This window comes from Poecilia reticulata, chromosome 19, assembly GCF_904066995.2.
Source record: "Poecilia reticulata chromosome 19, P_reticulata-male-v2, whole genome shotgun sequence".
Lineage (NCBI taxonomy): Eukaryota > Metazoa > Chordata > Actinopteri > Cyprinodontiformes > Poeciliidae > Poecilia > Poecilia reticulata.
Window position 1 is genome coordinate 19,062,561 of NC_088848.1, and position 22,266 is coordinate 19,084,826.

The 22,266-nt window shown below is 41.6% G+C and overlaps 1 protein-coding gene across 4 annotated transcripts in view; it reads left to right on the top strand.

Annotated features, from left to right (window-relative positions):
* Positions 1 to 22,266, top strand: part of mpripb (myosin phosphatase Rho interacting protein b) — a 59,291-nt gene that overhangs the window by 22,671 nt on the left and 14,354 nt on the right. For all 4 annotated transcript variants that reach the window (XM_017310792.2, XM_008437759.3, XM_017310793.2 and 1 more), the window contains exons 5-15: positions 25 to 109; positions 197 to 368; positions 1,133 to 1,565; positions 6,462 to 6,588; positions 13,129 to 13,233; positions 16,981 to 17,037; positions 17,430 to 17,498; positions 17,592 to 17,681; positions 17,850 to 17,959; positions 19,432 to 19,984; positions 21,304 to 21,441. In XM_017310792.2, the coding sequence (XP_017166281.2) occupies positions 25 to 109; positions 197 to 368; positions 1,133 to 1,565; positions 6,462 to 6,588; positions 13,129 to 13,233; positions 16,981 to 17,037; positions 17,430 to 17,498; positions 17,592 to 17,681; positions 17,850 to 17,959; positions 19,432 to 19,984; positions 21,304 to 21,441 (1,939 nt within the window). The remainder of the gene's footprint in view (positions 1 to 24; positions 110 to 196; positions 369 to 1,132; positions 1,566 to 6,461; positions 6,589 to 13,128; positions 13,234 to 16,980; positions 17,038 to 17,429; positions 17,499 to 17,591; positions 17,682 to 17,849; positions 17,960 to 19,431; positions 19,985 to 21,303; positions 21,442 to 22,266) is intronic.

A 22,266-nucleotide genomic window follows, 5' to 3' on the forward strand; every position in this document is an offset into this window, starting at 1 on the left:
TGACTTTGCTTTGATTTCCTGTAGGTGGAGTGAACAGCTGATCGTCTACCCCCGAACTAACAAACAGAACCAGAAAAAGAAACGAAAAGTAGAGCCCACCACCTCCCAGGTAGAGTTTTCACACGATGTGACCAGCCAGCGAATCACAGTCCGTTTCCTGGTTTAAACTGTTTTCCCTGCGCTTGTCGTCGTCCAGGAACCAGGTCCAGCCAAGGTGGCCGTGACCGGTTCAGGAATCCCCGAAGCTGACAAGTCTCCTGACTCGAGCTCCATCATCTGGCAGGAAGAGCTGAACCAGCGGGAGGCCGAGAGCGCAGCGGCCTGGGCCGGCACCGACCAGCCGCTGGGCTCGCCGCTGCCCTCCGCAGGTGAGCTTTGGTTTTCTTTTTGTGGAATTTTATGTCAGCAAAGCGTTTTTTATTTATTTATTTTATTTATTTATTTGTGTATTCTTTTTTATGTACATTTTTTAATTTTACGTCAATATTTTTTTTATGTAAACGAGACTTCATAGATTTTATTTCAATAAGACCTTTTTATTATTTAAATTTTATGTTGAGACCATTTTCTTTATTTTATGTCAACAAGACTATATTTTATATTTCAAACCTTTTATTTATTTGGTTTATGTCAACAATATATATATCGTTTCTTTAACTTCATTGATCATTTGATGTAAAAGCACCAGGAAAAGCTACAAATTAATATTTTCTGAAATCCCAAGTAACTGTTCAAAAGTTAAATATCAGTTGATATTTAATTAACTGAATTAGAATCAGTTTTATTAACCAGAGCAATTTGGGAGTCTCAGAACAATCTGTGAAACTCTGGAAATGTTCCAGTTTCTAGGTTAGAGAGAAATTGGAGGACAGAGAATTTGTATTTTCAGATTTTATTTTCTGTTCTATTGACTAAAAGTGGTAACTGCTCATTACCTTTTCATATGACGGCTTAAACATGTACACCTGAAATATCAGCAGTACATCAAAACCTAAACTTTTATATTTTAACTTTAAAATGGTCTAAAAAGGACCAAACAACTTTTGAGTTTTTCTTGAAACATACGTCTCATGAAGGCACTGTGAACTCTTCATCATGGCCTTTCTCAGTCTCTACTCTCCTTCATCACCAGGTGACTGTGTGCCTGTGGGTCAAGGCTCTGATGCCGGGTCGGTAAACGGTGACGAAGTGGACCGTGGCGGCCTGCCGCTGCACGGCTCGGCCCTCCATCCCTCCGTTGGCCCCCTCTCTCCGACGGGCTCCTGCTCCAGCTTGGGAGGCGTCCCGCGTTGCCAGTCTCCGGTGCCCAGCGACCCTTTTCCCTCCGGCAGCTCCCTGCTTTCAAATGGCTCCCACATCAGCGGCTCGGTCAGCTCCCTGGACTCGGACGCCAGTGGCAGCACGGTCACCAGCACCGACAGCCACCCGGCGGGCCACAGGGGCGGCCACCACGACGCGCCGCGCTCCCGGCGGCTGGAGGCCGAGGCCAGAAAGGCAGAGAAGAGGAGCCGATTCAGGAGCCCTGACAGGCAGGAGAGAGAGGCTGTCCTCAGTCCCGAGAGAAGGTCCGTCAATCTTTCATTTAGAGATCTAATTTTCAATATTTTTTTCACTTGTTTATTTTATGTCTTTCTGGTGATCTGGCAGTCCTTTGTGGTAATCGGGTTTCCTCATATTATCTGTCATTAAGGGACATGGTACCATTTTATATTACAATCAAGTAACCATGTTACCTTCAGTTATAAAATGCTGTGTATGTCAAGTATGACTTACTTTATAAGAAATTTGACTTTGTAATTTATTGCTTTGAAATTGGGCTTCTGTCTCTTTAAAAACTCCTGCTCTTTCTGAAACTCTGCCTCCAGGAAGTCATCACAACATTGCTTCTTAACGTTTTTACCATTGGTGTTTTGAGAAGTAGCTCAGCAGATGTTCCACCAGGTGTTTGCTAATTGCTTCTGGCTAGTCTGAAGGAACTGAGGTGAGTTGAGGAGGAGCTGTGTCTGGAAGGCGGAGCTAGATCCCCCCAGACGTTTTGCACAGCTTGAACGGTTGCCACGGAAGATTAAAGGATTTCTCAAACATGCATGAAAGAATCAACTTAGTTGATTTTACATAATACTACCCCTTTAATTTATACAACAACGTTTCAGTCAATATGACTTAGAAACAGCTGATTGAATGAAGTGATTCAGCTTTAACTGGTTGAGCATAAAACAAAATGGCTTTGATCAGAACTGGGATCCAGTAGAAACTGATACTACCGTTTTCCTCTGATCAGCAGTTAGTTTTGTTAAATACCAAATACAAAGTTGTATCCTCGCAGGAAAAATTCAAGAATGAAGGAACTAAACGAGCAGACAGGTGATTCTGAGAGGTGATGTAAGACTCCGGTCTCCGTGCTGTCAAGTGAAGCCTCTAATCTGACTCCGCTGAACTTGGTTAGCGGACGGCTTTCTCAGAATCTTGGCTCTGTTCTGCTGACGCCGGTCTGAAAATACTTGAGCTACTGGCTTATCCTTATAAAGGCATGTCTGTACGCAGAGCAGACACACACAAGGCTTTGATGTTTTCCGACACACTCAACAAATTGATTTGGTTTTAATGGGAGATGAGCGAAAAGGCTGCATTTCATCAAATTAAGACATGTTGACTTAAAAGAGTGATCTCTCCGTATCACTTTCCTTCGTTCCATTGCTTCTCACTCAGACTGAATAAACACCCGGGTTCCTCACTGGGCGTTCGGTGATCTGCATCTCGGCTCCCCACACAGCAGAGAGCAGAACATTTCTAACAAATCGAGCAGCAAGAGGGCGGCGTGACAGGAAGGGGATCTCTCTTCCCTCTCTTCCTGTGCCATTTAGATCCCTGCACTTGTACCGGGCTCAAAAGGAAAAAAAGGTGGAGTCCAGCAGAAATGTGCAACTTTGAGTGGTCAGTGTTTGCCAGTGAAGATATAGGTGGACACATGTCTACTTTTTCTGCACTGGTAGACAAGAAGGTGCCTTGCGGTTTAAGATTTTAGACTCTTATGTACAGACATGGCCCACTTTTCCTTGTTTTAAGAAATGCAACAAAGTTGAGGTTTAAATTTACATTTTTTTAAACATGGCATGTCTGATGATGCGGCTCAGAACTGTTGTCTGACGGATTTACTTTCACAAGCATATCATATTTTAAAGGCGCCCATTTTGTTATACATATCTTTTAAAAAAAAATTGAAATTGTTTTGGGTTTATTTCAAATGTGATGGACACTGAGACAGAAAAGAAAAGGAGAACGGTGAAAGAAAAGATTTAAAGGGAGACGAGATAAGAAGCTTAGAGAGAATACAACACCGTAGAAGTCTGCTTCTATTCCTGCAAAAAGAGAGAAAATCAAACCAACAAACATGCACATTAGGGCTATGCCAAAAAATAGATTTACACAAGTATCGAGATTCTAATTTACAGTTTTAAAATTGATTTTAAAATGTCTCATAATCAGTTTTAAAAACAATAAATCTAATCTGCTGTCTGCCAGAGTTCATTTTGTAACTCGAGACATTCTGATGTCACCAGCCATGCGCAATGCACCAAAACAAAGAGGAAAAAAAAAAAACTACAAAAATGAAAGAGAGAGGGATTCGGCAAACTCCATCTTCATTAAAGGCAAATGTTTGGACGTTTTTTATTGAATTCCCAGGGAAACCGAGCTTGACATGTGCTTTACGGTGTGCACAGTTGGCAAAAATGAAGATGGAAATGAACGGAGCTAAGCTACATTTGAGCCACACTGTTACTGGTCAGGAGTTTATTAATGTTTTATGCGGAAATGCGCTTGGACAAAGCAAAGTTGATGTTTTGCTTCACCTAGTCGACTTCCACCGTCGGGTTTTTGCATCGGCAAGCGACATAAATGTGACGCTGTCAGAAATTACGTACTATTTTAACAATTCTTCACTAAATAACTGCCAAAAAAAACAAAATCCTCCAGAATCCAAACGCCAAGAAAAGCATCAAAGCAACAGACAAATTCTGCTGTCTTGTCATATTTTAGTCTGAAAAATAAAGAGAGTAATGTTGTGGAAACTCAGCAACTTTTCAGAGATCAGCATGTTATATTTTAGTGGTTTTTCATTTGTGCATAAATTTCTGTCAGAATCAAACAATACATGACTAGTATAGATAACATTATTACAGCTAAGAATGTTCCAAGATGTTAGGTCGGTCAGAAACTAAAAGCCTGATTTTTTTTTTTTTCTCCCTCAAGTCCTGCAAGGTCCGCATTGAATCCATCACTGAGGGATGAATATCGAGTTTGCTGTTTTCAGTTTCGATGCGGTCCTTTTAAATGCGCAAAATGTGACAAAGGAACCAATTTATCTCCTTGAAGCCATGGAGCTGTTGATTCAACATGAAAACTTAACTTTATCCTTTTAAGTTCACATATTTTTCCTGTCCGAATCAAACCCATCCTTCTGGACTCTTACTTACTTACACAATCAATCAACTTCAATGTGGTTGAGATTTTCATTTTCCCATCTTGCGGTTGATGCTTAAAAAAACAAAACAAAAACAAAACAAAAGGAAGTCAATTGGTGGGCGTTAGGCCTTGCTCTGCTCCCCTCTCATTTATTCCCATTTAAGGACAACAGCTCCAGCCTTCGAGGCCCCCGCGCCCCAAATAAGGGCAACATGTAGGCTAGAGTTGTACAGTATTTCCCACTGGCTTTAACCGCCTTCCTCTCTGAAATGTAGATCGCTGTCACTGAACAAAAGGCCCGTGTGGGCGAGTGTCCGAACATTAAGCGCACTGTGTCACAGATTGAGGACAATTGCAGATGTGAGAGTGGGCTGTTCTTTGATTCACTGATTGTTCCTGTGAGATGGATCAGCACCGTGGCCCTTCACCAAAAGGCCTGCTTCAGTGTGACCAGATGCTGATCACAAATTGGGAGTCAGAAATAGTATTTACTGTTTCACAGCCTGCAGAAGCTGTAAACAAGTTACTTTAAAAGTGTAGGAATTTGACTTTTTCTTTCATATCTGCCTTTTAAAGCATTCGATCAGTTCCACTGCTGGATCTTTTGAATTATGTCAGTAACTAAGAACTCCCGTGTTGATTTAAACAAGCGGGACCAGGGACGAAGTGTTCCTCTTTTCTCTTCGGTCTTTTTATTTTGACACGCGCTGCATTTGTTTTATTGCTTTTCTAAAGACTGTGGAAGTATGTGGCACTCATTACTCACAAACGGACCTGGGCTTTTACATAATATGTTGTGGTGCAGCTTAACAATGGTTTGTTTTGTTTAACTCTGCTACCTCAGCCAAGGTTCTAAGCAACCAGCTGCTAAAACTCCAGCCCACAGATTTACAAATATCTCATCCCTCTGCATGCAGGTTTAATCTCACTGGCACAGCCTCATCGATGGCCACATTTGTTTTCTTGTCCGACTGGAGGTGAACTGTGTTTGTATAGATTTAATTTTAAGATCTTTGGTTTATATGATTTTCAGAGTAATCTGGACCAGTTCCTATAATGTTAGTAGTTGGGGCCTGCCATAGCAATGCATAGCCAGGCACCTATTGTTCTACACCTCGAATTTTATTTTGGGTCCCTCTATATTTGCTATTAATGTGCATTGCTGAAAATCAACAGGCAATTAGATCATGTTGGCTTTGAATTTCTATAGCATCGGACAGAATGTGTTTCCCTTTGAGATCTTTTGTCCTCCTTCATGCTGTTAGACAAGTTTCTGTTTGAGTGATTTATTGATTCCCCCAGTCATATAGTAATCAGACCTGTGTGTGACTACTGAAATTGATTTTGGCTAATTACTCCCAGTGAATTCACAAACTAACAGGGGACTTTTCTTTTTCACCTAGAGCCGTGTTGGTTCTGGGACTTGGCCGCATTGTCATAAAGCATCTCTAATTGTCATTGTTTTAACAGTCTGTTAGATTTATTTTTCTTTCATTTACTAAGGCAACATTATATTGTTGAGTATTACAATCATGATATTGAAGATGATAAACCCATATTTTCCTTTCCAATTAACCATTTATTTACCAACAAGCAGGTGTGGGCTTTTATTGTTTATCATTTATCGTGATGAATTTATTTTGAATTTCAATTTATTGTTTTCACAATAAAACTCACCAAAATTATGCATGTTGTCTGAATTGCTATATTATTTTCTCCACCTTGTTCAATGTGCGTATGAATTCATTTGAAAATATTATTAATTGCAGTTAATGTGTGCAGCTTAGTGAAATAAATCACACTTCTTTATGTGCTAAAGAATAGTGTGTTGGAAACGGGAGTGTTTTCCAAGAGCTGCATTAGTTTTTGTGCGGCTATGATTGCTGCTAAAGATAAGTAATAAATATCTTTGTGACAATAGTACCACAAAATATTGTTATTGCAATAAAACTTCATATTACCCACCCAAACTTACAACTGGGTGCTTGTGTTTTCAGTCGCTCCGGTGTTATTGAGAAGCTGGAGGCCTTGGAGCTGGAGAATCCCGAGAAAATGGAGGTGGAGGAGACGGAGAGGAGTCGAGTGAGACAGGGCCGCAGCGAGCGCAGACGGTTCTTCAGAGAGGTAACGGCAGATCCACCAGAACCGACACCAGGCCGAGGTTTACGATGCAAACTGAGAGGTTAAAGAGCTTCTTTCCAGGACCACTTCTACTCCTCCTCTTTTCTTCTGCTTCTCATCTTTTCCACCCTCATTGTTTTGCTTTCAGGTCAGAGGTCAGCAGCTAGCGCTGTATTTATTTCGAGTTTCCATTCTTCGTTGAGATCTCCCCTGGTGATTACGTTTCCCTTTTCCCATCCCGGACCTCTGTGCCGACTTAGAAAGCTGACTCAAGCAGCACAGAGATCCAGCACAGTAATGCTGATTGTCTTGGCCCCGGATCTCTGTTAGTCACGAACCAATGAAAACGGCACAAACAAACACAGATAAAGCTGTGTGGACTGCTGGCGTTGCTGACTAATGCACACAAGCAATTCTGTGAGTTCTCACAGGGATCCAGATGAGCTGACTTGGTTGTTTTTACTCCCACCATTCTTCTGTGATTTTTTTTTCTGGTTTCTACGCACCTCTGAGGGCAGTGATTGTGACAGCAGTGATTAACACATTCTGGAGGCGGGTCTTTAGCTCAGTGGGTTGAGCTTGGTCCTTCCACATGTGGATTGATTAATAGTGTTTGGTCTAGAAATATTTAAGAAAACATTTGAGGTTTTTGTCAAGATGGCGGCGTAGCAAGTGGTCGACTTCGTCTAGCTGCGCACCACATGTTCGGTATTTGAGCAGACTACCATCCTCCTTCTAAGATTTCCCAACTAAATGAGGTGATACGATCGCTGATGAACGCCTCTTCGACTTACGCTAACATTATGCCGCCCAAAATTCTTAAGAAAATGAACAAGACCGGTGAAGTGGAGTCCAAACTAGCTAGCACAGGTAAAGTGGCTAACGCGGAGCTATCTGCTGTGCTACCAGTGGCTGGTGGGGCTGCTGTGCTCGACCCGGCGCTTCGTCAAGTCATTGAGGAGATCACTGGGAACATCTCATCAGTGATTTCCCAGAAAGTGGACATTCTGACTGAAATGCTTAAGAGCCAGGCCACAGAGTTAAAGGTGCTGGTCGGACGCATTACAGAGGCCGAGGACAGGATCGCAGTTCAGGAGGACGGCCTGGACCAGGCCACGGCCCGCATCAAAAAGTTGGAGAAAGAAACCCTCATGATGGCTCAACGAATTGACGACATTGAAAACAGAGGCAGGAGAAAGAATATTCGGGTGCTCGGTCTAAAAGAGGGCGTAGAGGCTGGTCCTGGAGCCCTACAATTTTTGGAAAAATGGCTGCCTGAATTTCTAGGAGTCGAGACCAAGAGCGGCCGGATCAAGCTTGAGAGGGCGCACCGCACACGAGCTCCACAGCCCGGGCCGACACAGAGATCAAGACCAATGCTGATCAGATTTCACAACTACCGGGATCAACAGCAGGTTCTCGAGGCAGCGCGGCGTGCGGGGAGCGGAGATCAGCCCCTGATATATCAGAACTCCAAGATCATGTTCTTCCAGGATTTCTCGGCGGACACCATGCGCAGGCGGAAGGGATTTGACGCGGTAAAGAGGCGGCTGAGGGAGGCAGGTATCCAGTACTCCCTTCTCTACCCGGCTAGGCTGAAGATTATGCGCGATGGCGAGGCAAAAATGTTTAATTCGCCGGATGGAGCAATGGAGTTTGTGGACAGTATAGGATGAAAAACTCCTGCCGAAGTTCTGAATAGATCGGCACCAGAGGTCGGCTCTGTAAGCTTGCTCTCTCCTTTTTTTTTTTTCTCTCTTGTTACTTTATTATTCTCATTGTCACCCGTGAGAACAAGTGATGGGAGTAATTATTATGACTATGATTCTTTTCAATCTGTTCTGCTCAGCTGCTTTTCTATGACCTTTTTCTTTTGTGGTGCGCAGCAGCGGGGAATGTGTGATGGACTTTCTCTTTTGGGTTAATCTATCTGTGTGTGTCTTCACCAGGGAGATGAGACACACGGGTTTAGTAAAGGTAGGGATGGCCCCCGGTGGGTTTGGGGGGAATGCGCACCTTGAAAGCGCTTTTGTTGTTCTGTATTGTTCTATCTTGGTTCTAGTTTGTTGGTTTTGGTTGGTTTTTGTTCAGCTCAATACGTTACAGTCCTTATACTTAATCATTAGTTGGGGTGGCATTGCATTACTACATTATAACTTTAAATTATAAATGTTAAGAATATGTACATGGAACATTAAGGGAAGTCATTCACCAATTAAGAGAAGAAAGGTTCTTCAGGCCCTAAAGAAGGAAGGTGTAGATATAGCGCTGCTGCAGGAAACACATTTAAACGACTCCGAACATTTAAAACTACGGCAATGCGGCTTCGAACATGTTTTTTTCTCCTCTTTCACTAATAAAAGTAGAGGAGTTGCAATCCTTGTTAAAAATTCAGTGCCCTTTAAAGTCATAGAATGTAATAAAGATGAAAATGGGAGGTATGTGCTTGTGAGAGCAATGATATATGGAGAAGAATTTGCCATACTGAATGTTTATTTCCCACCGGGCCATCCTATTAACTTCTTGACAGGAATAATGGCAAAACTTGTGGATCTCTCTCTTGAAAATGTTATCGTAGGAGGCGACCTCAATTGCCTTAAGAATCCACTGAATGATTGGCTCCCAATTAGCCCCCTCTCTATTTCAGGTAAATCAAAACAGATTTTTGATCTCTTCGAGGAGGCGGGGTTTGTGGATGTATGGAGAAAACTCCATCCTGCTGGAAAGGATTACACTTTCTACTCCAACCCCCACAAATGCCACACACGTATTGACTATTTCTTCCTCCCTAAAATTACGTTAGGACAAGTTGCCTCATGCAAAATAGGACACATTGTTATATCCGATCATGCTGCAGTGTATCTAAATTATTCCGTTAAAAATGCTAAGATTCGGTCAAATCACTGGAGACTAAATCCTTTAATTTTAAAAGATGAAAAATTTGGGAAGTATTTTCGAACAGAATTCAAACAATTCCTCGCTATCAATTCTCCCTCCGCTAGCAGCCCTTCCTTGCTTTGGGACACAGCCAAGGCATTTAGTAGAGGATTAATAATATCATACATGTGCAGCAAAAAACGAAGAATTGCAGAACAACAGGACATATTGGAAAGAAAGCTTAAGCTTGCAGAGAAAGAGTATATCAAAAAACCCTCGCAGTCCAAGCTGGGAGAGCTTAATGCTATTCGGTGTTCGTTGAACACAATATTGACACAGAACGCTACAGACAAAGTTAAATTTGCTAAACAAAGATTGTTTGAACATGGGGATAAACCGGGTAGATACCTTTCCTATCTTGTAAGAGCGCGAAAGTCCTCCCAATCAATTGCCTCAATTTCTGACCAGAAGGGTTCGTGTTCTACAAATCCAGAGAAAATAAATGCAATTTTCTTTGATTTTTACAAAAATCTGTACCAATCTGAGCAATGTGATAACTCTCAATCTTCAATGGAGACTTTTTTCTCCAAAATTAAGCTGCCCATTTTACCAGAGGACAACAAAAATGACCTAAATGCAGAAATAGCAGAGGTAGATGTGGAAAGAGCCATCAGATCTCTCCAGGGAGGGAAGGCACCAGGCCCAGATGGGCTCACTTCAGAATTTTATAAAACATTTATGGATCTGCTATCTAAGCCCTACTTAGCCATGCTGAATGATTCACTTAGTTCAGGTGTTCTCCCCCCTTCCCTCCGAGAAGCAAATATATCCTTGATTCTTAAGAAATCAAAACCTCCAGAAAACTGTGGCTCTTACAGACCCATCTCACTACTTAATGTTGATCTAAAATATTGACCAAAATTTTAGCAAAACGCCTGGAAAACATTCTACCCCTTGTGATAGGGATGGACCAGACAGGTTTTATCAAGGGGCGTAATTCCTGTAATAACCTCAGACGTCTTTTGAACGTAATCCAGCTGTGTCAGCGGCGCGCGATGGATGGTCTTATAGTCTCCTTGGATGCAGAAAAGGCGTTCGACCGTGTGGAGTGGCCATTTCTTTTCTATACTTTGCGCCAATTTGGTTTGGGCCCCAACTTTATCAGCTGGATAAAAGTCCTATATAGTCGTCCTTTGGCTGCGGTTATTACGAATGGGCTTAGGTCTAATAATTTTGAGGTGGGAAGGGGAAATAGGCAGGGCTGCCCCTTTCCCCTCTTCTATTCACCCTTGCAATCGAACCACTGGCCGAAGCAATTCGTAGTGATCCCGCCATTATGGGTATCAACACTGATCGGGGGACTCATAAAATCTCTTTATACGCCGATGATGTCTTGTTGTTTCTTTCCAGACCTGCCACTTCGGTTGAAAGAGTCATCACAATCATTAACCAGTTTGGCTCATTCTCGGGATATAAAATAAACTTCTCCAAATCCGAGGCCATGCCTCTTGGTGGACAACTTCATATCCCTAGTTCCCCCTTTAAATGGTCCCCTGCAGGATTTAAATATCTCGGTATATCTGTTACACCTTCCTTTGACCAGATGTTTAAAACAAACTTTCTTCCATTATTTGAAAAAATTAAGCTAGATCTTGAACGTTGGAGTGGTCTTCCCATATCTTGGCTAGGCAGAATCTCGCTTCTTAAGATGAACATTCTTCCTCGCTTGTTATACCCAATCAGGATGATTCCTATTTTATTTACTCAAAAGTGGATCCAAAAACTGAAGAGTTGGTTTGGTTCCTTTATCTGGGCCAAAAGAAGGGCATTTATAAAAATGTCAACATTACAGTTACCAAGAGACATGGGAGGCTTAGATCTCCCAGACTTAAAAAAATATCAAGTGAGTTCTCTTATTCTATACGCTCGAGAATGGTTATCTGATAACCCATCCGCAGTCTGGCTAGATGTAGAAGCCTCGTTATGCGACTGCCCTCTTAAAAGCTTGCTTTTTCTTAAAAATATGAAAACAATAAATAAATTTTGTAACAACCCAATTACTGTGAATACAGTCAAGGCCTGGAGGACGGCTCAAAACATCGAGGGCAGAACTGGGAGGACATCCTCACTCACACCCTTTTTTCGAAACCCCGATTTCCTTCCAGGTATGTCGGATGCGGGTTTTGGGGAATGGGTGGTTAAGGGTATCTCCTCTTTAGGTTGTCTTTTTAAGGAAGGGATCCTCATGTCTTTTAATCAAGTTGTGGAAGCCTTTGGAGTGGGGAAAAATAATCTCTTCCGTTTTTTCCAGCTGAGAGACTTTATCAAAAAAGAAACAACTTTACTCAGGGACTCTGAGGTTTCGGGTGTTGAAAGATTGCTTACCAGTACTCGTGTTGTGTCACTCAGTGTTTGCTACAAGACATTGAAAGGTCATAGGAGTCACTTAACAACTCTGGCCCAGGCCTGGGGAGATGAGCTGGGCATCGAGATCACTGATGAAATGTGGAACAGTATATGGAACTCTGCCAGAAAAATTTCTATTTGTAATCGCTCTTGGGCGCTGCAACTTAAATTATTACATAGAGCTCACCTGGCCCCAAATCGGGTCTCTAAGTTTAAACCAGGGTCCTCTTCCCTGTGCCCCAAATGTAAGATATATGAAGGCAACCTCACACACTGTCTTTGGTCATGCCCTAAAATCCAGTTATATTGGGAATCAATTCTGGCTGAGATAAGGAAAATTATCAAAACTAATATCGATCTTGATCCAGTATCTCTTCTCCTTGGTCTACCAAATAAACATATTCAAAATCAAAACATGAGTAAATTGTATAATGTCCTTACTTTCTGTGCTAGAAAGAATATTCTGTTACAATGGATCTCCAATAAATCTCCTACTATTTTTGGGTGGAAGAAACTTGTCTTGGAATATATACCTCTTGACTTCCTAACATGTCTAATCCACTCTAAGACGGATACTTTTGTCCGGATATGGAAGCCCTTCCTGGACTATGCTGAAGGACACGTATCCACCATCTTGTCCCGAGCTTTTATAAATGCCTAGGTGTAATCGTTACAATGTCGGAAACATGTGTGCCCCCCTCATCCCCTCTGTCTTTTCTTTTATGTCTCTTATGGACTGGACTGTTGAGCTCTTGTTTTTGTTTTGTTTTTGCTTTTTGTTTTTTTTTGTTTGTGTTATGTTGTTGTTTCTATTAAACAAAATTAATAAACATATCTACAAAAAAAAAAAAAAAAGAAAACATTTGAGACTCATAACAGCAGCTGTGTTTCCATTACAGATGGAATTTCACAATCGTGATGTTTCCATTAAATAAAATTATACGTGAATAAGTTTTATGCGCATATGAGAAAATGATTAAAAAACATCCCAAGTCGCTTCCTGTGATCTTCTTTTTCATCTTTTCCACCAGTAGCAACATCCGCTTGCTGACTGTGTGATGAGAAAAAAGTGTTTCCATACAGTTTGGCAAAATAAACAAAGTTTTTATATAGAAGAGTTGTTTTTTTTAAGTTGACATGTTTTCAAATTGTCAAATTGCTCGATCGTATCGCGAATAGAAACGCAGCTGCTGTTTACTTGCCATTAATTGTTGAATTACAGCGCCATGAAACAAAGCATGTTATCTGTTTGCTGTGTAGGAGCAGAGGCAGGACAATGACGAAGGCCTGGACTTTCCCTCCAGCCTGCCCCCTCTGAGGAGAGCCAAGTCTTTGGATCGAAGGACCACGGAGTCCGTCATGACGGTGAGGCTCCTGCTCAGCTCTGGAGTCTCATCGGACTCTGTTGTGTTGTTTGCAGCTGTGTGAATTAGTCATTATTTAAACTTTCCCACAATATAAACAAGTTGACTCGCTGAAAGCTGGGACTCATGGGGGAAATCCACTTTCCTCGTTGTTTATTCGTTTTATTAGCCGTATTTATAGGTATGTTTTAGGTAATGTCTGTCTTATGTGGCTGAACCACAATTAAACACTGTTTGTTGTGTACTTAAGTGATCTCAATATAATCCCAGTCAAAACATTTTTAAATAACCTAACTACATTACATGTTGTTGTTGTGCTGACCAGCTGGATGCCTTTTACCTGTTTTCTTTGAGGTTTGACCTGCAAAAAAACCCCAAAAAGTTGTCAATTATATTTAATTTATTTAAGAAAGTTATACATTTTTGACTAATTCATTAACTTATGTTGTTTTTCCTAATGTCCTACATCATAAAGTTGAAACGGAGTCTAAAACCTCTTGAATTTGACACTACTAAAACTACATTTGCATTAAGAGAGATTGTATTGGCTGCTGCAGCTGCTAATCGTACAATTAACTGCAACTGAATTGAAATGTACAACGGGTCGAATTATCAACGATTTACATCAAAACAGAAATTAAACATGCTAGCTTTAACCTAGCATGTTAGCGAAACGCTCCCTATTAAAACGTTCTCCACAGTAGCAACATGTGATTGTTTTGAAGGCCGTATGTTGTTGGTGTTGAAACAAGTTTTCAAGCTGTTCCTGTCAGAAAGTCATGGCAGCTTTTTAAGTGAGTCAGCCTGGGTTAGAGGAGCATATCGAGGTTGACCTGCAGAAACTTTCAGGAAAAACATACAGAAAAGAGAGCAGTTTCAAAAAATGTTAAAAATGTATGTCTGAAATCTAAATATTATTATAACTGCCTATTTTAATAGTTCAAACACCAAAAATGCCTCAATATGCGCTAATACACTCAGTGGAAGCTTGCTTCCATGGTTTTCCTCACCTCTGCTCTTTAGGTCACAGCCAATCAGCACCAAGCAAAATTAATGTAACTCCTGGATTGGCTGCTTTGCAAAACCCTTTTCTAGTAGCATTGTGGCGTCACAAGCTGGGTTTTGTTTTGAATATTTTTGATAAGCTCCATGAAAAAAAATCTACAAATAGGCAAATTCTCTGCAAATGATTGAGTTACATTCCACAGGTGAAAAGGCTCGGGTCCACTGGTCTAATACTGGTTGAACATATGACAGTATTTTATTGTACGGTACTTTAAAGTTACGCTTTAGGGCAGAGAATTGAGTCAGTTGATGTTCATTAGTGACTTTGATTGATTTCAGGGACAAAACCCTCGATAGCGACGTCTAGTTTGACTCAACCTCACCGTTAGCTGTTTATGTAAATAACCCAAAACTGAAATAACCTAATCTTCTGGTTTCTCTCTTGCTTCTGGATTGATTCCCATCTCCTCCTGAAAAACGATTTCCAGATCTCGAGCTTGTTTGCGGTACATCAGTCTGCTGCCTGCTACTGTTGTTCTACAGAAAGAAGCTTCAAAGTCCTGCAAGGCCATGAACGACTTTTTATGCAACACATTCTTTTTTAGCACATTGCGTTGTTGAAGGCTGGAAACCGCTCGTTTCCGAGTGTTTCTTGCAGCATACAGATTTTATTTTCCATTTAATGCCTAGCGACTAATAAATGAGCAGGTTTGGATTTGCTCTGATTAAGAACCGCAAGCAGGACTCTGGTTCCCGTGCGTCTGCGCTCTGTCCGAGACAAAGCCTCCCCTGTTCTGCTGTGTCCTGCTAAGCTGCAGGATCCGGGGTCAGCAGCAGTGCCAGGGCCTCAGCAGAGTGGAGAGAGAGGTCGCTGGGTTGTTGTTGTTTGGGCTGAGAGGCCAGAACTGGTTAGGAAACGAGAATCAAACCTTGAGAAATATCTCGGCGGGTATTAACCTCTGGTATCTTTTTACCCAGGAAGTGTATAGTTTAGGTAACTGAGTCATTTCTGACGTCCCACCCCAACCTTTGTGTGTCGGTACCAGGGTGGGGTTGTTGTTGGCCACGCCTCCCTCTGCAGGGCGCAGCGCCACCCATTCTGTACCCTCTCCTTCTCCCCAGGTTACACCACTCTTTATAATCCATGTGTGGCGGTTTTCAAAGATGCATGCATGCGACCGTTTCACTCCGCTGCCTGTGTTTGTGGGGGGGGAAGTGTGTAAAAACAATATCACATCTTGGCACTGCTTCCTGTGGTCACCAGTTAAATGGATGTGTGTGTTGTTGTTCCCACGGTTTGGACTCGCAGCGCACCACTGCAGGCCCGAGCACTGAGCCACACTCATGGCGGAAGCTGTCCCTGTTCAGTGGGCGACATTTCAGCAACCTGGGCAGCGAAGCTGTCCATCCCACTGATGGGGGCTCAGCTTCCCCACACAGCTTACCAATTGGGAGAGTGTTGTGTGTCGTTTATGGTGCTTTGTAAAAGTATTCACACCTCTTTATCCTTTTTTTTTTTTAATGTCATGTTGAAGCCATGAATTTCTGTATTTTGTTTCGAGCTTAAAGACGAAGAAATAAAACTTTAGAGCCTCAAATGTTACGTGACGTTTTGGAAAAGAGAAGCTAAATATCTGCTATAGGAATTTTGGTAACACTTTATTTGAAAGGGTGTATATAAGTTGACATGACACTGTCATAAACATGACATAACATCTGTCATGAACATGAAGTTTTTATGAATGTTTGACAGTTGTCATGAAGTGTCATTCGGTAAATAATGACACTTTTAATGCAAAGTTGCTCTAAAAGTTGCATTGACAGTCCATTAAAAATGCCAACTTTGCATTAAATTATCATAATTTACAACATCATGCATAGTTTACACTTTAAATGGACTTTTAATGCAACTTTTAGAGAAACTTTGCATTAAAAGTGTCATTATTTACTGAATGACACTTCATGACAACAGTTACAAACCTTCATAAAGACTTCTTTATGTTCATGACAGATGTTATGTCAGTCTTATGCACACCCCTTCAAATGAAGTGTTACCGGAATTTTGTTTATTTCAGTTTTTAGGTTTTGAAATGAAGAAAAATGTGAAACTTTGTAAAGACAGGTCAAATTTTCTTCTGTTGGATGTTGGTATTTGTGGAAAAAATTTTAAAAATCTGTTTTTAAAATCTAAAGACGAAAAATTTGATCTTCTGTTGTGAAAATTCAATGGAATTACTCCATGACAAAAGAGGAAGTAGTATTGAAAACCTCCGTTTGTTTTTAAATCTGTACTTAAGAACATTAGTTGGTAAATGTTGGTAATTTACCAGCTAAATTTGTCAATTTACCAATTGGTAAGTTACCAACTAATTTACCAATTCCACTAATTTATTGTAGAATTGTAGAATTGTACAATTAAGAACAATTGTAGAAGGTCCAAAGAGCCACTTCCATCTTCGTAGCCACAGGTTGCAGTTGACTGAAATAGATTCTGAGCTGCTTTGTGATGCTCTACCATATGAAATCTTAATAAAATGCGTATAATTTTGTGGTTGCAATCTGACAAAATGTAAAAGTTTAAGGGGTGCAAATACCTTAGTGAAGAATTGTGTTATTTCAATAAATTTTAGAGGGTAAGTAGCAGTAAATTAATGCTTTAGCGCTGTCATTGAGAGCCCCGGTCAGATTGAATATTCTTTTTTGTTCATTTGTTTTTCTCTGTGCTGCTTGTTTCCTTGTTTAGCCGGATTTGCTTAACTTCAAGAAAGGCTGGATGGTGAAGCTGGATGAGCAAGGCCAGGTACTGAAAGTCACGATCGCCTCAGCTGAATGAATAACAAAATTAATTTTTTTAAAAATCTGTGGGAAATCAACACTTTAGGCTCATAGGAAGCAAAATGAGTCCAAACGGGATTCGAACTAAACCGCTCCAGTGTCCGTGGCTTTCTGTGGCCTTCACAGAGCTGTGGCCTCGCTTTCATCTTCCACCTTCAATGGACTTAAAAGACGAGGGTGGAGCGCGGCGGCTTTAAATGATTCGCTAGATGATATAAAGAGAAGGAAACTGCTGCCGCCGCCATGTAGAGCAGGTTTTATTGACTGCTGGGGTTTACCAGGATTTTATATAAATGACCTTTTTTAAATTTTGTTTGTGGACTTTGTGGCAGAACATTTCTGTTTTCTTTAATTTAGTGGAAGAAATACTGGTTCGTCTTGACGGATCACAGCCTGAGATACTATAAAGACTCGATTGCAGAGGAGGTGAGCTCGTTTGATTCATGCTGTCACTACTTTATTTGTTATGCTCTCTTTTTGTAATACTGGTGTGTAAATCTTTTTACTTTCTCCCATCAGGCCTCTGACTTGGACGGTGAAATTGACCTGTCCACCTGTTACAATGTAACTGAATACCAGGCTCAGCGCAACTACGGCTTTCAAATTCATGTAAGACGCTTTGAAGGCTTTGTTCTCCTGTGATATCCACTGCTAAAGAAATCTGAAGTTTTTACAAATGTTACATCACAGACCACTAAGCTGGATGAAGCAGATTTGTTGAACAAACTACCTGAATGTTTGTGGATTTCTGCTGATCCTGTGGTGATCCGTGTTCAGACCCAGGAAGGAGTTCACACTCTGTCAGCCATGACGGCAGGCATACGCAGGAACTGGATCCAGGCAGTCATGAAGAACGTGAGACCTTCCACCGCCCCGGATGTGGCCAGGTCAGTACCAGCTGGGCCAGTTTGGGTGTATTTCTGAGTAAAGGTTCAGTTTGGCTGAATAAAATCAGCTGGACTGCAAAAGCCTGGTGCTAAAAGCTGTAGGAAATGTCTAGTTTCCATGGAGACACATCAGGTGTTCATTTGTAAGGCAAAGTTGCTGCGTTTTCTCCTTTTTGACCTCTGTCTGTGATTCATTATGCTTCATTCTACAATGTTGGAGATGTTATTCTAAGGGTGTTCATTGTTGGAAGAAAAACATGCAGATATAAGGGCCAGAAAATGTTTTGAGCTCCTGATTATAACACACTGAAGGTGGAATCCAGCTTTGAAAGTTAGCAGCCTCAGTTTTGTATCAAATATGACTGACATGTCTGTACAACGAAGTGAAAGCTGCAGATATAAACTCTTTATTTGACGGCTTGTATTCCATTATATAGTGTTGTTGGTGTCTATATTATTGTAGCAATTAACAAGAGTCGCTGGTCGGCCGACTCTCAACCACAATCATGAAATTTCTTCATTGTCAGATCTGACATCAAACTTCTGAAACCAATCAAAAGCAGAGAAATCGAGGTCAAATAAAACCAGTGTTAGTGGTGGGCAGCCTTAAAGCACTAATCATGAACATTAGTTTTGCTAATGCTAAAAAGCTATCACGGTTTTTAGTGAAAGCTAATGCAGAAGCGCTAAATTCAACCATGTTGATACCCACCATGACGTGTTACAACATGTTACATCACCCTCTACAGGGTCATATTTGTTATTGCATGCCTTCCTGTATGGTTGCACTTCAGGAAGTGATTAAGAACAGACATTTAACTCATGGTTTCAGTTTTATAGTCATTGAGTTTTGCCATCTCTGTTGCTAATTTAGCCTACTTGCAGACAGTAGGGCTTTGGTCTGACTGGACATGAGTAGATACTGTAGAACTACAGCGATGCATTCTGGGTACAAAATAAATGTCATTTGCTGCTTTTACTGCATTTATAACGAGTGGAGAACAGGAAGAGAGGACTGTAGCGTAAACAGTCTTCACCCACTTCAAAATAACAAAATAAGAGCATTAATATAAACATCTAGTTACTTGAATAGTCCTTGACCAAAATTTTACAAACAAAGTAAATTGGTGCTTCAGAAATGTTTCCAGAAAACTGTATTTAGGTGAAGTTATGTGTGGTAAATGTTTTCAAAGTTGGCAAAAGCGCTAAGCAAAAAAGTAGCTTCGTAGTTAGCGGATTAGTTGGAGTGTACCCACCTCTGACCAAAGATTTAGAAGAGCTTGAAATCAAAAAGTCGATACTGATTAGAAATAATGCTGCTTGGACCTGCACTCGCTATGTAACAATAAACAGGAAGTCTTTGCCATATCGGTTTAGCTTTAGTTTGAGTTAGTCTTCTGCGTTTGTACCAGGTGGTAGCCTGAATCCAAGTTAGCATAGTAGGGTTAACGTTTCATTTTCCTCCTTCTCAGCTCAACAGAAGATCACGGCTCCTTCTCGGCGCTGGAGGGTCTCGTCAGACCAGACGTAGCTCAGGACTCGCCCTCCTCTGAAGTGTCCTCAGTGGAGAGGGAATCCGCTCCGGGTGCCATCAAAAGCCGAGCACGAGAGCGGAGGCGAGAGGGCCGCTCGAAGACATTCGACTGGGCAGAGTTCAGGCCCATCGCGCAGGCGCTGGCTCAGCAGCGGGCGCAGGAGGCCGAGAGCCTCCAGGCCGACCCGGATCGCAGCAGACGGAGGGAGGAGAGGAGGAAGAGATACGAGTGCGCCACCGGAACCGAGCACGCATCTGCTGCAGACGGAGGGAGGATAGACTGCGAGGGGGGGGACGGAGTCATGCACACAGACTCGGTCAGCGCCACGTGTTTGGAGAAGCAGCAGCGGGTGGAGGAGGTGATCGAGGAGCACTGGCGACAGGTGGAGAAGACGCCCATCCGGGAGGAGCGGAGGGTCCCGCTGCCCTCCTCGGCGCAGTCCGGGGAGGCCACACAGCTGGAGAAACTACTGGACAGTTACAAGCATGGGGTACGTTGTTGTCATGGCTACATCGGCTGCAGAATCAACCAGACAGATTAGTTTGGTTCCATCCGTTTCTTACAGGTGTGGCCCTCTGAGGCCTTTGGCAATGTAAAAGTAAAAGTGTTTTTTTACATTTTGTCACATTGCAGCTTAAAACTTTAATGCATTTAATACTTTCCTTTTCATGTGATAAAGCGACACATTGTTAATAACCACAAAGGGAAAAATTTATAATCTTCAAATTTTTTAAACAAATGAAATTCTGAAAAATATAGCTTGCATTTGTTTTTCCATCAACTTTACATAAAGAATAAAATTTACTGTTGGCATACACCTTCAAAAGGCACAGTTAACAGATAGAGATCATCTTTGTGTAATTTAGTGTCGTTATAAACTGTTCTCTGAAGGAAAATGTAAGCCGGTCGGTTATAAACTTAGGGAGAAGTTTAACAATAGAGTTAAATGTCAGCATCTCACAGAGCTTTGTTCAATCCATCATCTGGAAACTGAGTACGGCACGACTCCAAACCCTCCAAGACAGGATTGTCCACCTGAAAGGAATGTTAGAAAATGTCAGTCTACAGCTGGCAGAAACATGCAAATAGATGGTACGGTTTTCCTATTTTTATTTGTAAATAAACTGAAAACTATGAATAATTTTCTTCCTTTTAACAATTATGTTGCATTGTGTTGATCTACTATGCAACAGAATGCATCGTAGTTTGAAGTTTCTGTTTGCAAAATTTGTTAGAAAAGCTTGACAATATTTATTGTCTTTATGAAACTTTTTTGCAACCATCTCCCTTTGAGTTTTGGGTTTCTTGAGCATCAAAAATGGGCACCAATGGAGAACTAATAGAACTTTCCAATGATTTTTGCACATTTTAAAAGAGCTTAAATGTCTTGGCTAAGGTCAAACAGAGGCTATGGTGTGCAAGGTAAACATTGGATGACAAACCAAGTCTTCTGGTTTTGACTGTTTTGATTACACTCTGCAGGAGCAGCTTTGTCTGACACGCTTCCACCTTCATTTAAAGGCTTCAGCCGTCTAAGAACATGGACAAAGTAGTAAAGCTGTAAACAAGTCTGAAGCTCAGCCTCGGTTATGACAAAAACAGAGGAAAGTCGGGGTGGGGCCATGCATTGTGTGGTTTTATAGCTGATTTTAAAATAGATTAAAGTTGGTATACCACCCAGACCTGTTAGGTCATCGTGTAATTTCCACAACAAAAGAAGAGCTGAGGATGTGCAACTGATGTCTAGCTAATCCGGTGACAAACCGAATAACCAGTGCATCTGTGTTTTACTCTCTCCTGCTGGTGCAGATAGAGGACCTGAAGGCCCAGTTGGAGTGCTGTCACCAGCAGCTACTTGACTCAAACAAGCACAAGCAGGAGCTGGAGCTCCAGCTGAGAATCGCTCTGGAGCAAGAGCAGGACATCCGCTCTGGCTACATCTCCCCGGTGAGTTAGCGGCGCGGCACGGCGCTGCGCGGTTTCATCGCATTCAGTCAGCTCTGCCACAGCGGCAGATTCAAGAGTTCAGTAACTTCCACTTCCTATTGTAACATCCTTTGCATGTCGTGTTAATGTAATAAAACCAAACAAACTGACATCAAAACTGCAGATTCTCCTGGTATGAGGCCTTGCATGAGTTCATTGCATGTGTCAAACAGTAAAATCCTGTTTCTACGCCAGCTTTCTACTAGTTAATTACCTGCTCTCTGCGTTCTGTCTGTCCTGGTTTTTTGAACTCATTCTACTCGTTTCAGAAATGCATTGAGTTTGGACCAAAAGACCGTAGCGTGCTAGCTGTTAATGTGACTTGCAGAGGATTATTTCACTCTAATGTGATGCACATGGACGATGAACCTTCCTGAATTGCTTTCACAGGTTTAGGATTCATACACGTAGGTGTGAAAAACTAGCCGTTTTAAGTTTGCTTATAGAGGCAAAAACTACCAACAAATTTGTGAATTTGAGTCCTTTGAAAGAGTTCGTCTCCATAGCCTCGGTATTGGAAGTTAGCACAATTATCCCTGATATGGTAACTAAAACAGTAGTCTCCATCTGTACTTTCAGCAGATCTTAAACTTTAACCTTTAAAAGCGCTGCCATTGTTTCCAAATCTGACATGTTTCAACACCGACGGAAGTTTAACAGACAGATATTTAATGAGGAGCGACAAAAGCAAATGAGGTGGATTAACAGCAACTAATCCACCTCATGATGATGTCATCCAGACACTGTAAGGCATTGTCACCCTGGATATTGAGCTGTTAGCATGTC